We start from the raw sequence: 15,601 nt of genomic DNA, 5'->3' as shown, positions 1-15,601 counted from the left end.
GTTTAACTTAATTACATTTATCACATTTTTTGTTCAAAAAATTACACTTATTTCTCATGTAGGAGTGGTCAATATAACGAAAGTATAAAAATTAGGGCGGTTTGTGTATGTATAAAAAAATGAGAGGTGGTTCGTCTAATTTCACTAAAACTTAAGGGATGTCAGTGTAATTTACTCTAAATTATATGAAGAGACAAATATATATATATACTAATAGTTTAAGAGTTTTTTACACTGTATTATCCACTATTGATTTTAAATTATCATTAATTTTTAAATAAAATTAATAGAAATAAATAATAGATAATGCATTGACTAATTATATATAAAGTTTAGTGTATATATATTACACTCTTATGTAAATACAATTTGATTTTCTTTTTCATCGATGGGGCCGAATGGCTTAAGCATACATGATGTTTGATCAAATGGGAAACTTGGATGGAAAGGTTTTTTTTAAACGAAATCATAGTCCAGATAACTATATCAAGAATATACCAATATTATTTTGCCCCTTTCACTAACTCACTTTAATTCAAACATTTTTTTTCATGATTCTCCAAGTAGGAGTTTATATGAAGACAAACATATTAAAGTATGTAAATATCTTTAGTAAAATTTTATTTAATTAACTATTTTCATTTCTCTCTATTAATTATACTTTTAAAGGAAAACTAATACAATTTTTTTAGATTAACATTATTTTCTCTCCATCATCTAAATGTTATACTCGTGTGAGTCCTAAACAAGTAAGAAAATTTACTTTATTTGTTTTCATTTCCCCCTCCTTACCCTATGATTCCTCTAATTTTGTTTTTATTATTTAACTCTCAAATATAGGTTAAGAGAGAAATTGACCACGGGTTACATTGTAATATTCATGTCCAACGCATTGGACTATAACAACCTTGCAAATTTGAATTACTTAACTCATTTATCTTCTACCCCACACAAGTATGGTGGAAAACTCAAACTCCTTAATACTTTATTTGAACTCAACATAAATTATTATTTTAAACTTAAAATTGAATTAATAAAAGTTCACCAATTTGTAAACCTGCTAATAAATTCATATTTATATATATCACTAATTAACTCCACTAATGAGTATTTATATATATATATATATATAAATAAAGAAGAATGATCAATTTACACTCAATTTAAGTTACACTAATTATACTCAATCTCAGTCATTCATTTTCTTAAATCTAACGGACCAAATGAGTGAGTAAAATAAACGATGAGAGAAAAAAAAATATTAAATAACTTTTAAGTTTCGTCCATTTGGTCTATTGGATTTAAGAAAATGAACGGTCAAGATTGAAGGTAATTAATGTAACTTAAATTGAGTGTAAACATATATCTCTTGATATATGAAACCTTTAAATCAGGTTGTATCAAGAAATTTAATTTTAATATACATGATATATAGGGGAGACCAATTTACATCAAAATTAACTTACACTAGTTACATTCAATCTCATTCATTGATTCTTTTAAATCTAGCGAACCAAATATGTGAAACTTAAATTTTATATAAAATTTATATTTTTCTCTCTCATCACTTATTTCACTTACACATTTGGTCTGTTAGATTTAAAAAAAATTAATAACTAAGATTGAGTATAACTAGTATAATTTAATTTGGGTGTAAACAAATTCTGACTTATATATTATATATGTATATTTATTATAAAATTTTGTTTAATATATATATATTTATGTGTATGGAGAGCCAAATAAGATTACTTTTGCATGTAAAAATTGTGAGGGTAGAAATCCCGAGTCATATAGTTGCATATAAATGATAAATATTAAAAATTAGTTAGTAGTTATATTATTATTTTAAAGTGTATATTTTATCTTTTATCTGTAAGCATGTATATAAGATGCAATTATTTCATACTAATTATTTTCACTTACCACTAACAAATCTTATCAACTCATTTAGTTGATTAATCAAATCTATGACCCTAAATAACAAATTTAACTGAATAAATATAAAGTCACCCTAAATATATGGACTCGGGCCAATAAAATTGAAGCCCAAATCAAATTTCCTTTTTATTCTAACAGAAACCAACAACCACTAATAACCCACCACGTCATCCACATACGTACGTGTCCTTTAACAATTGGTTAAGAACTACGTACGAGAGTCCTCTTCTCCGTGTTCATTGCTCTCAGCTAATAAAAACTTAAACTCTCTCTCTCTTTTTTTCTCAATGTTCAAATCTGGATATTAAACCGGGTCGAACCGTGGCTTCATCAGGGTCGCAGAGTGTGTCTCGAAGAAAAACTTCTTCATCTTCTTCTTCTCCTTCTTCACAACCAACCGGGTCGACCCGAATCGTGTACAGGGAATCAATCAGAACTTCAGAATCTGAATTCCCGTTCTGGCAACAGAACTGGTTCATCGCATTACTCTTCGTTATGGCTATCGCTTTCTTCTCTCTCGCACTCTTCCTTTTCCTCTCTCTTGATTCTGATTTACCTTATTCTCCTACTTCTTCTGTATCTGCTGCTTCTTCCGAAGGCGTCGAGGTTTTTATTTAATTTTTAATTTTTGTCATTTTTGTTGCAATTAGGGTTATGGATCTTATAATTTATGTTTTGGTGGTGATTGATAGTTTGATTTGTGTTTGATCTGGTGCGGTTATAGGTGCAGATTACTTATGGATCGGTGTTGAAGCTTATGCATGAGAAGACGAAAGTTCGGTTGCATTCTCATGAGGTGCCATATGGTTCTGGAAGTGGACAACAATCGGTTACTGGTTTTCCCAGTGTTGATGATTCCAATAGTTACTGGGTACATTCCTTATATCTACGCTTTAAGTTATAATTGTATTGGCTTGAAATTCTGGATATTAGAAATTTGCTTTGGACTTTGATTAATCCGAGTCCATTTTGAAAGAATCATTTAAGGTGCATGTTTTCTCAGGCTATAATTTTTTCATTCACAAGACTAGAACATGAGATTTTGCTAATGTGAAACCTAGCTCTTTGTTACTGGAACCAACAGTTCTCAATTTTGGCTTTTGTTCTTATAAGTAATTGGCTGCTAATATCTTATTTAAATATTTTCTATAAATAGTTTTTTTTAAGAAACCTATGTCGATGTTTTTCCAGTGTCATGAGAGTCAATTTTGTTGTATTATGCATTTAAACCTATGTCTAAGTGAAATGATAGTGACGTTTATTTAAGTGCACTTGATGCCTCTCTTGTTGAAGGAGGTTATTGTAATTTCAATCATCATGTAAGTATAACGATAATATAATCTTGGAGGAAATTGGTAAAGCAAGAACAATGGGTGATTAAGTTATCCCCAAGGAAGGTCATTATGATTCCCTATTTTCAGCAAATAAATTACTACTTGGCATTTTATGTTTGTATTGAGTATTGAACTTGACTTGAGATATGTGTTCTTTTTTCAGGTTGTTAAACCTGAGCTAGAATCTTCTGCTAAACAAGGTGACACCATTAAAAGTGGAACACTCATTAGACTGCAGCATATGAGGACGAGGAAGTGGCTGCATAGCCATTTGCATGCATCCCCAATATCACACAATCTTGAGGTATTTCGTGATTGTTTTTTTTGGGTATTCCAACATCATTTTCTTTTGAGAAATGTTTTTAGACAACATTTGATTTACGTGTGTAATAACATTTGATTTACGTGAATGTGATACCAAGGTAGACTAGATAAATGTATGTGAATATGATTTGTTTTCTCAAAATTTGTCTAAATAGCAAAGCTGCTTGCTTTTTTAGTCCTGGAGTCTCTATTATGTATTGTGGGAGTCCTTTTCATCTTAATTTAATTAAAAACCTCTTATCATTGAACAAACGTATCCCCTATCATGAAGTTATCACTCATCTGTGTTACTTGAACGTACTCTTATGCTCTACACTCTTGCCGAGATATGTTCCTGAAACAGTCCAACTTTGTTTTTTAAAGCTTGCCACTTGATAGACATGCAAATTGGTTGAACAAAATTTTGCACTTGTAATACTGTATACTCTTAAGCAACTCATCTTAGGCCTATTAATTGTGATAGACATTCTATGAATTTTTATTTGTGCTCTGCATTGCATATTACTTGTTAGCCATTTACCACAGATAATGAAAATGCCCCGTTTTGATATATCTCGACGTTTTGCCTAATAATCAAAAGTTCTCACCCTCGCTAATTTAATGCTTTAATGTACCATGTAGCAAAAGTTCTATGTTCTCTTATATAACATAAAGACTATAATATTTTAAATCTTCTCTATATTCCCACTAGGTTTTATTAGCTTTTGGTCTCAACTAACATATATCTTCAAATGTGTCCTATGGATTGAGCCTAATCTTATCCTCCACCTTTAGCAAAATGGACTACTGTAACACTTTGAGGCATCTCTTTTTCTCTTTTATGATATAAATCAAAATAAAGACTATCATCTCAGTGGCATCCATTGATCTTTCATCTATGTTACTGACCATATGGTTCGTTAGATCTTGCATGTTGTACTATAAATCAACACTTGTGCAATCCACCACCACTTCTGAGTTATTTCGTCATGTCTATATCTTCCCTCTAAATTCTAATAGACTGGTGCAAGAAAATTTTGACCATGCTACATTTTTGAACTATGGAGAACATAGATTGAAACATGCATTTTTGTAATCCTTTATATCTTTTTTATTGTCCTTTGTATTTGAATGAGCTCATGATTAAAGTTAGAATTTTGATTCAAGTATAATATTTTCCCGAGTTTGTCAATTTGAATTGAATATAGGTGAGCTGCTTTGGAGGAGAGACCGAGTCTGACACTGGGGACCATTGGAAGTAAGATATAATAAAACAATAAATAATGATATTTCCAACTCAATATTCTGTAAGGTGATTTATATTGGTTTTATTTTCACCAGGCTTACAATAGAAGGAAGCGGGAAGACTTGGAAGCAAGATCAAAAGATTCGGCTTCAACATGTTGACACTGGAGGCTATCTGCACAGTCATGATAAGAAATACACTCGAATTGCTGGAGGGCAGCAGGAGGTAAGAAATGACTTGGAAACCGAAATTTTGTATTCTCTTGTAATCAATTATATATTGAAGAACTATACGAGTGCAAATAAATTCTATTCTCTGATTCTTTTTTGGTATTTGCTGCTTTTGCTTTTTCATATATGTAAGTATTATATACTTTAGAGTGCAGCAACAAAAGAAGTATTCTGCAAATGATTTAAGCACGTATCTATAATTTTGTTATGTCCAAGGAATAGTGACGGTGGGATTTACAGTCCATTTTATGTCATATGTAACTAAAATGTTGGAAGTGGATCATCAATTTTGTCATTTGCTGTGTTTTATTAGGTTTGTGGTGTTCGAGAAAAGCGTGCCGAGAATGTCTGGTTGGCAGCAGAAGGCGTCTACCTTCCAATTACTGAAAGCAAATGAAGTTAACTAGTTTTAATGCTTTGTCCAAATAGGTAACATGGATCATGGAATTTTTTGGTGGCTGCTACCATTTCTGATAATAGATGTAGTTTGTTTGTTGAATGAAATTAAACATAAGCACTTTCAGGATCATATAATGATAGTTATATTTTTGTCTTCTGTTCATTTTTATATTAAGCCAGTGCAGCCCCTTTCCTCCCAGAAAATACTTGCAGTAACTATTATTTCGTTATGCAATGTGCCGATTGGCGAGTTCACAAACAATAGAACTTCCTTTTTCAAGTTGATTAATAAGTTTAGTAATATTATCAAATGTATGCCCCAAACTATTTCCATATTCATTTTTGGCACAAGAACCGAATTTGGAGAGCTCTATATGTACTTTGTGTAACTATTCATATTTTTTTAGCAATCCAATCAACCAACATACATAAAATTGCAAAAGGAAGCTAATAAAATTGATAAAAATGTTCGGGAGATAATTACAGGACAGTGAAAGAGTTTGATGAAGGCCATGGGATCTGCACAACATGCTCTTTTTATTATTAAAGAGTTGAGTTTTAGAATGAAAATGTTTCAGAGATACTTTACAAGTCTATTTCATGGTTCCGAACTTTTTCCGTAACTTATAAACGAACCATAGGAGACATGCATGTGTGCATACTTTGTTTTTGAATTCTAGACTGTCAATTCAAAATGGCATTACATTAAATACGATATGGAGGTTGTTAAAGTCAGGTTTCTCAATCTGCCAATTGAATTAACGATTGGTCAGATTGATCAGGTTTCACCTTATGACAGAATCAAATCGGTATTCCATTGTATTAGTTAAATCAGCTAATTATCTCAGATCATGTGTGCATCTATATGTAAAACATGGTTTTTATAATCAGTTTTTTTTTCCAAAAGCCAAACTAATAGATATAAAAATGTCTAAAGCGTTTATTCCAAAATAAAAAACATTTATCTTAGAAAATAAGCCAAAACAAAACTACTCTAAAGTACTAATAATCTAAATGGTTGGCTACAATTATGTAAGAATTTATTCATTAGTTCATATTATGTTTTGGCCTAGAACCTGGAAATGTGATTTCATATTTTTCATGTTCAATAATGGTGAACGAATTAGTAATGCAAAAATGACTCAATGACATAGACATTGCATGTAGCAAAGGTGCATATAGGTCACAGACAGGACCATACATGTTACTTGCTATACATGAATAAGTGTCTACAATCTACACGTGCATTGCAGTGATGTGCAATAAGACTTTGCCAATTTTCCATGTTTTCACCACTAGATTTCCAAAATAGTCTATATGTAACACTCACTCGGTTCCACTAAATGTTTTAAATTGCGGCCGCGATTGTACTTATTATGATTGTGGTCATTGCGATGTGAATTATGTTGTAATTAAAATAATATTTTTGAATTTGATGCGGCCTGATGCAGTTACGTTGCAGCCTGATACAGCCACATCGTTGTGATTTGGAATCACACCGCAATTACAATATAATGCGGTTGCGGTGATCATCACAACGGTGCAGCCAAAATTTAAATAATTGGTATTTCCACTATAAAACCTTAGTGCAATAGTAGTGATGATGCATCATGTGCTAGTTATGTAAAATGTAACACAATTTATGGTAAGTCAGTACTCCCCTAACTCTTAAGGGATATATCTCTGAATTGACAAAACAGGGCTATGTGATACATCTGATGTAGGATCTATCTATAGCTATAAACACAGATAATGGAATATTGTACTGGTAGAGGTGGTCCTTCTCATAAATGGTGAACCCTTTTTTGCCTTTAGCAGAACTTGTACTACAGAAACCAAATTTAATTGCTCAATCTGTAGTTAGATACTCATATTGTCACTTTTACCTTGTTTTTCTTCTGCTTCTTCTTATTACTTTTCAACATTTGTGACTGCAGAAGGGACAAATCTATTAGTTGTTCACACATGAAATTGTAGTTTTTTAATATGATTGTAGTTAATTAGCATGAATTTAATATATATAGCGACTGAGTCAGCCTTTAAACCCGACCCGATCCTAGACCTGATTAAATATAATACATACTCATTTTAGAATATGTAGTTTGATATATAAAATGATATATGTATACATGTATTATTAATCATGTATATATTATGAAAAAATTAAAGAATAAATGATACTTTCGACCAAAATGGTATCATTACTCTATACACATTTGAGTAGAAACACATACAAACATGATGAACGAGTGGCCTCGGACAGGCGGACCGGGTCATGTTTGGTCTCTACTCGACCATAAATATTGATTGAGTCTATTTTTGGAACGCGGAACTCGACCCTAGACACAATCAGACCCAACCCTATTCAGACCCAATCATAATCGGGCCGTGCCGGGTGAGCGGGTAGGGTCGGGTCCTACCCACCCCTACATGAATTCACCTCTAAAGTTAACTTATATCAACCCTTAAATCATTTATTGGTTGAAATCTCCATTGAATCTAATCAGTTTACTAGCTCACTTTAAACATACACAAGTTTCCATCATGTAATTACTAGATTATTCAACATGTTACATTTGTACTTTTTTTACATTATTCTAGTTGCTGAATCATGAGGATTCTCTTAGAAAATTGCAGCAAATCATGTACTTTTGATATCGTGGGTCCCTATACTAATTCTGATGTGATTAATTTGCTTGTTGAAAGTTCAAGGCATAATATTTTATTTACATGTGCAATTATATGAAGTAAAATTTATTTTTATTTACTTGGGTTATTTATTCTACTAATCCCAATAATTAATCTAATATGAGTTGGTGATCAAATTAATGCACTGGTCCCTATAAATGTTTTCCAAAATAAATTAGTGGACCTAGTAATGAATTTATGGCCACAACACTAACTTTTAATTGTATAGTCCTAACAAGAAAGAGTTACAGAAAAAATATACTACTAGAAAAAATAGTCAGAACTATTGCAGAATATAAATGTGGTTGTTGAAAGTCAACAAGCATGTCTTATTATTTTACAAAAAAATTGTTATAGTAATTTTCTATTAAAACAGACTCAAAATACTGAAAATCTGAAACCACTAACCTTGCCTAACACAGCCTGCAAGGACAGCAACTTATAGCCCCACTTAACAGCTTTGTCTGAGTTCTAAATAAAATGTATATTCAAGCAGTTATATCAGGAGATAATTTATCTCATTCGGTAAGTAAAAATATGATATGTGTATTATTTTATTTATTTTAGAAATATTTTTATAGAAAACAGTTAAATATGACACATGTCATAATTTTATTGACTTAAGGATATAACTTATATCCTTGTATGAGAAAATACATTATTATGAAGTAAATTTCTCACCTACTTGTTTGGCTAAATTGAATTTGATGAAAAATAACTAGGCAAAGTTTTCAGGCCCATCTAATTGATGTTATTTGAATTTCATTTTCTGCTTGCAGCTATAACATTTTACTATTGGCCATGAATGTTAAGTTATAAAATCGCATTTGATGTTCCAAACCATAAAAAATAGACAGTCCAGAGCACGAATCTCTCACAGGATAAATGTATGCAGTTTTATCCTCACAAACAGATAGACTGTTTCTAGAATTTGAACATGGGACTCTGTAATTACTAAGCAACAAACTTGCCGTTACGCCAAGCTTCAGGATTCGATGTTCCAACCAGTAATTCTCTTTATATAAAACCATAACTCAAATACTGCCACCACAATTTGATAAACTCTCATCTATGAAGCACAGGAGAATACATTCTACAGTTAGAAATGGAGCACAATGCACAGTCATGGTTCATCCACAGTACCACATTAAAATCATCACATTTTTGCAGTTAAAACTTTGAAGTTCTTTTTTATAATTATTATCAATGAAGATATGCACTTTTGTAATGCCCATGCCTGTACCCATAATAATACTGATGGGGCCAACAATGTGCAGTGCACACATATACAACACAACACTTGTGTGCAAGTTTCCAGTGATAAGTAAGACTATTAAAGCAGTGAGATATTGAGCATAATGTTAGATATATTAATACATTTATTTATCTTTACCTAAAAGTAAAAAATAAATAAATAAATAAAAACACAAAATTCACACTTCTACCATTTTTTTCTATAACATGAGTTACTCCAAGTTTCTCTCTAATACATTCATTTTGAATCTTATCTTGTTTAGTATGTTCACTCATCCAACACAAAATTCTCATATCTGTTATATGAAGTCTATTATATTGTTGACATTTTATCATTCAACATTCTGTCCCATATAGCATTACTGGTCTTATAGTTCTGCGGTAAAACTTTCCCTTAAACTTGAGTAATATCTTTTTGTCACAAATGACACTTGAACTACTCTAACATTTTATCCAACCCATTTGAATCTTATAGTTCTCACCTCAGTTTCTCTATCATCTTGAACGATTTACCCAAGATCTCCAATTTTTACCTCTAAAATAGAGTTTGTTTGCCTATTGCTAAACTTTATACTACATATACACGAGGATCACTTGTACCTATTGGTGTCCCCAATGGTGTACCAAACCAATCAAAATGAGTTATTTTATTGGAATTTGTTTTTATAAAAAACATAAATTAATATTTTATATTATTTTAGGAAATATGATTGAGTAGAGACAGATGACAAATTTTTTTGAGACAGAAGATCTTTGTCCCATATATACTGTCTTACTTCAACTTATACACGAAAAATGGATATACAAGATCAATTTATTATCTAAAAATATGGGCATCCTTTGTATGAATTTTCACACCAAAACTGATAGCAGTTAGTGGTCACACACATCATTGTTTGTGCCTTTGTGGTATCAAAGAAAAATACTATATAATAAGTTCCAGGCATCAAATTAGGTAATGCACCTTTGTGCAGTTCTTTTTGGATCTATGCAGAATCTGTGGTTTGTGATGAAAATTCCAACTTTTTAACCAACTATGAAATACATGTGTGGCTCAAATAATTGAAACCTGCTTTTGGAACTTCTGACTCAGACTAAATAATACCTAAGTTCATATAAAGTAAATTAACATTGACCCTATACATCTTTCAAAGGGTCAACCAAATAATTTTTAAATAAAAAATTACATTAACAAAAGGATATTTTCGTAACGAATTAAAATTTTGAAAACAACCTATCCGCTTGTAGGATAAAATTGCGTATATCTACCATTTTTAGACCTCACTAAGTGGGGCCTCTTGCACTAAGCCATCATTTTCTCCTTTTTTTTATAAGAATATTTACACAAAAAAGCAACAAAATTAAAGTACTCAACAGAAGTTTGCATTGTATATGACTATAGACCCCACAAGGAACACTGTTTAATGTGAATGTAGTGCGGAGAAAATGTTACCTATACTTATTTGCCACTAGCAGCTCATGTTTCCATTCAATTAGATCCAACATAGCATTTATATTTGTTGTCTGTTAAAATAAACTCAGTAAAGTATATCATGTGGCATTAAACAAATACAGGGTCATTTTTATAATTTAGCTAGCAGATTACAATCTCAGTGCAAATGGTTAACTAATTACATTCAAATCTGCTGATAGAGAGATTCTAAAGTAAATGCTTAACAAATTATATTCAATTCTGATAGTACAGAGATTCATGAAAATAGAACAGAGTTTTTAAATAAACAGAGGAAAGATTCTTAAAATAGAAAATTGCAGTGAATATTAGATGTTTATATATAGTAGAAGGAAATGACACACCCTTTTCATTGTTAACAACTTTTATAACTAATAGTATTACAAATATTTTTGATCCATAAAAAGTAATTGAATTCTGATTTTAGTTCTTATAATTTATTTCTTTTCATTGTGGTCCTTGGATATTCCAAAATATTGATTAAAAATGTGACATGTGTAATACTAATTGGTGATGTGGTCAATTGTGATGTTGACACATCATCAAAAGAGATTAAAACCAAAATGATAAACTAAACTGGGACTAAAAACTATGGGTACAATTTGGGAACTAAAACCAGAATTGCCTAGTAACTAAAAACATATTTAAGCCAAAATAATATAACAAATAGTAGGGTCGGTTTGAAAGTGACTCGGTATGCTAGTAGCAGTAGTATGACTGAAGCTACTCAAAGTCTCAAACAACCCTCAAGTTTCCCAAATTTGCATAGCATCCCATTCACTACACATGAATCATAAAACTCATATAGTGTCAAGTTGGTTTTCAAATGTCTATGCTTCATTTTCAATTTAGTAAAAGTGATTTTCATGTTTCATGGATTCATGATCATGCAAAAGAAACATAATGCCCTTTGCAACACCCAAAAACAAAAGAACCGAAAGAGATTTAAACTAGACATACTTCTATATAATTATATACTAAGACTATGACAAGGGATGACTTAATATCAGTGCTAAAAATTTGCAAATAGCTACAACACCAAAAGCTCAGTAAAATCATGATGTGAAGACTAAACTTCATGGTTCATTCTCTTCAAACTTGACTCCCATCTATACCAGCTGCAATTATTCAAAGAGGTAGGCTCTTTGAAGTAAAACTCGAAGTGAGTGAAGTAAAACGCTCGGATGGAATGAAATCTTGACGCAAATTGGCTCTCTTCACAATTTTCCTCATGTTGTTCTGCAAACTTTGCTGGACTAATTGCTTCACTGCTTTCTTCTCTTCACTCATCATATCTTCGTCTTCCACGCTTCTTCCCTCCGTCTTCGTGAAAGATGATGAAGAGCCACAAATTGGCGCAGACACAGTTGCACCCAAGTTTCCACCATAGCTCCCGGAAACCTGCTTCCCTTTATCTATCCTCAAACATTCCAATATCCTTGAGGCTCTTTTCTGTGCCAATGGGGTGCCCAAAAGTGTCAACTCAAGAAGTGTTGACGCAATCCCTGCCTCAATCATGGCGTGCCTGTCGCCACAAGACTTATGTGCCATGATCATCAAAATGTATGATGCTTTCTCTTGGCACTTTGGCGAATCTGTCCAATTCAATACATCCATCAGAATCGGGATTACGTCCCTTTCAGTACTGATAGCTTTTCTACCCTCCGGTGTTGACACCAAATTGCTTAGGATCGAGAGAACTCTTTCACTTATTTCCATGTCTCCTATTGAGTGTATGAGAAATGAGACCAAATCAGTTTCCAAAACAAATGAAATGTTGGTTGGAGTGATTGAAAGATTGTACAGAGCTCGAAGAGCATCTTGCTTAGCTTGGCGGCTACTTTTATCATCTAAATTTCGAAGGGTTCTAACTAAGAACGGTATTGCACCCGAGGATCCAATTATCGGTTTGTTCGAATCCAAAGCACTCAATCCAAGGAAATTTGCAACTATTGCTTCACACACTGATGAATCTGAACAATCAATAAGCTTCAGCATTTTGTGAACTGCACCAACTTTGACAATGGCTGCTTTATTTCTGTAACACACCACACAAAGAAACATCAAAAACTTATGGTTGATTAAAGAAAAGGAAACCAGAAACTAAATTAAAATCATATAATCTTGAACCCTATTCCTGTCCCTCCCAACAAACCTCAACAAACGTCGCTCACAGAAATCGAAACTTTTGGTCATACTGGGATCCAGCGAGGCCGGCCTTACACTACTATACCACCACCTTGTTGGTAAATCTAATCAGTTTAATAACTTAATTCCTTTTATATAGAAAATGTCAATAAATGTTCCCTAAATTAATCAGAAATTATGATCATGAAAACGAAAACTAACGCATCATTTCCGATTCCGAGATTGAGCAATGCATAGAGAGACTCAATCTGAGATTCAACGGAATTTTCATCATGATCAACCATTCCAACAAGTAGAGGAATCACTCCCAACATTGCAAGTGTTCCTCTCACTTCCAACCCTTCTTCCTTCGCCAACATCCTCACTCTCTTCGCTGCCATTCTCTTCTTCATCAAATCCTCTCCCTCCAACTCCTTCACCATTTCCTTCATCTCCTTCAATTCCTCTTCCTTCTTCTTCCTCCACGCTCCCATTTCATTCCCCGCTACGTTCATAACCTTCTTCTCCGTTTTCTGATCCTCCGCGTGTTTCTCCCTGCGGCTCGTTGAGGCGGTGGAGGTTATCTCGCCGTCGCCGCCGTCGTTGTCATACTTGTAGCGAGAGGTGCTGCCGCAGCTGACGGCGTCGAAGATGATGCGGCGGAGTGTGGAATTCCAGAGGCGGAAGTGGCCGCCAGAGGTTGAGGTTTTGGTAGCGCGGCGGTGGTCGAGAGCGATAGATCCGACGTTGTTACGGTGACACTTTGCCATTCTCCGATGACCTACATTACTGAGAAGATAAAGAGAAAACGAGTCCTTTATAAATCAATATAAGATAGAAATTATGGAAAGGTTTGTTCTGCTTTTGAAAATGGAGAGTGATGAGAAGTAGTGTATCATTGAGTCCACGTTTACTTATACGCATTTTAAATTTAAATTGTGATTACAGTCACGAAGGATAGAATACAAAATGCAATCGTAATGTTATTGTGGAGATTACAAAATCGCAGTGTTAGGATCATAATTATTGTGATTACGAAATGTAATTTAAAATACTTCCTAAATTGAGTTTGTAGCCGACAATGCATGCCACGAGTTATATACATTGTTATGTTTGAGTGATAAATGATATAATAATTATATATAAATTTTTATACCGATTGATATTTTGAGTTGACTGTAGTTTGATTTCACCCCTAACAAATTATTGAGTTACAATTTGAGTACTATGAGTTGATTAATTATAGTTGGATTCCACCAATGTTTTTGTTTTTATTAGTTACAATTAGATCCATTTGACTATTTAACCTTGTACTTACGGTGCTCTTTTTTGGTTTGGTTGAAACTTGAAAGGAAAGAATAAAGAAATGGAGTAATAGTGATAAGCATATAACTTCAATTAAATATTAGGTGGGGGTTTCTAAAAATGTAGGGTAGGGTTTCTCTTTGTCGGTGGCATTTTGGAATACGTGTGTAGTGTTTCTTCTGAAGTTCAATCTTGGTTTTCTTTGTCGAATGGAGAAAGTGTGTGAAGGCATAACAATGGGAGATGAGGTTGGTTATGTGTTGATATTGCATTCAAGTTAGTGGGGAAGGTTGTATAATGCTTTGAGGTATATATGGTCCTTAATGTATTCTTTTTGGTGTAACCCTTAGTCTAAGGCATTAATCGATATGTGACTACTCTTTTCACTCCTAGTAATTGAATTACTTTTTGGGTTTATATGAAAATTCAATGACACCTTATATTATTAAATTAACTTATTAATGATAGAAATAATAATATGGGCTTGGCTGGAGATTTTAGTTCAAAAACTCATATTCAAACCGGTTTAGAAGTCCGTTTTTTAGATGGATCATGGAGGGTAGGGTTGACCAAGTGGGCCAACATTAAAAAGGAGACCAAAAGTCTAAAAATTTAAGACTATGTTGATCTGTTGTTTAGAACTTACAAGTTTTAAACTAAGACGATATGTTATTGTGAACTTTGTTGTGATTTTTTGTTTTAAAAAACATCTATGAGGCGTGATGATTATTTATTTTTTAAATTGTGATTGAATTGATTATAAATATTTATTTTGAAGAAAAAAAAACGGATCAACCCCTACCTTACTAAATATAAGTTGAGCGGATGTTTTGAACTTTTTTAGCAATAAAGATTGAACCGGGTCAACCCATATTTTGACGTGCCAAAGGCGAATTTGACTGGACTGTATTGCCACATGGTATTCGATAAACATAAAGGCGTATAATAACCCCACACCATCCTTACCTACAGGCCAACAATCAGCAACAACAAAAAAGTAGAAAAATAGTTATAAGGTTCCAATCAATGATTAAGATACTAAGCATGTTGCCTAACTTCAAACACGTTTTCCCAGTTGAATTTTTCGGCACTTTATATTGATTTTGTCTTGCTATAAAACCATCTTTTCTGCTCTAGCACACTATAATGATCAAATAATATGTACACACCGAAATGTTCAAAATCTTTATTCGGTAGCTGAATAAATAGGTATATCATTACAAAGTTTTTATTACACTAATTTATATAATAGATTTTATAAAAAATATATAATAATATAATGATATTTTTGGATAATCTAATT

The 15,601-nt window shown here is 32.6% G+C and overlaps 2 protein-coding genes across 2 annotated transcripts; one reads left to right on the top strand and one right to left on the bottom strand.

The window, feature by feature from the left end:
* On the top strand, positions 2,196-5,675 carry LOC109343776 (stromal cell-derived factor 2-like protein). Its single transcript, XM_019582246.1, has 6 exons — positions 2,196-2,547; positions 2,666-2,812; positions 3,439-3,579; positions 4,787-4,836; positions 4,920-5,049; positions 5,368-5,675. The coding sequence occupies exons 1-6, from the start codon at positions 2,437-2,439 to the stop codon at positions 5,449-5,451; spliced, it is 663 nt and encodes a 220-aa protein (XP_019437791.1). The 5' UTR covers positions 2,196-2,436; the 3' UTR covers positions 5,452-5,675.
* On the bottom strand, positions 11,752-13,869 carry LOC109343775 (U-box domain-containing protein 45-like). Its single transcript, XM_019582245.1, has 3 exons — positions 13,216-13,869; positions 11,933-12,904; positions 11,752-11,902 (listed from the first exon to the last, which is right to left on the bottom strand). The coding sequence occupies exons 1-2, from the start codon at positions 13,761-13,763 to the stop codon at positions 11,995-11,997; spliced, it is 1,458 nt and encodes a 485-aa protein (XP_019437790.1). The 5' UTR covers positions 13,764-13,869; the 3' UTR covers positions 11,752-11,902; positions 11,933-11,994.

This window comes from Lupinus angustifolius, chromosome LG03 (assembly GCF_001865875.1).
Source record: "Lupinus angustifolius cultivar Tanjil chromosome LG03, LupAngTanjil_v1.0, whole genome shotgun sequence".
Taxonomy (NCBI): Eukaryota; Viridiplantae; Streptophyta; class Magnoliopsida; order Fabales; family Fabaceae; genus Lupinus; species Lupinus angustifolius.
The sequence above is the reverse complement of the archived record's forward strand: the minus strand, read 5'-3'. Positions and strand labels throughout refer to the sequence as shown.

Coding starts and splice junctions, on each gene's coding strand:
- LOC109343776 (XM_019582246.1), top strand. CDS start 2,437: ATGGCTATCGCTTTCTTCTCTCTCGCACTCTTCCTTTTCCTCTCTCTT. Junction 2,813..3,438: donor ATGATTCCAATAGTTACTGG/GTACATTCCTTA, acceptor TTCTTTTTTCAG/GTTGTTAAACCTGAGCTAGA. Junction 3,580..4,786: donor CAATATCACACAATCTTGAG/GTATTTCGTGAT, acceptor AATTGAATATAG/GTGAGCTGCTTTGGAGGAGA.
- LOC109343775 (XM_019582245.1), bottom strand. CDS start 13,763: ATGGCAAAGTGTCACCGTAACAACGTCGGATCTATCGCTCTCGACCAC. Junction 12,905..13,215: donor CTCGGAATCGGAAATGATGC/GTTAGTTTTCGT, acceptor GGTGTGTTACAG/AAATAAAGCAGCCATTGTCA.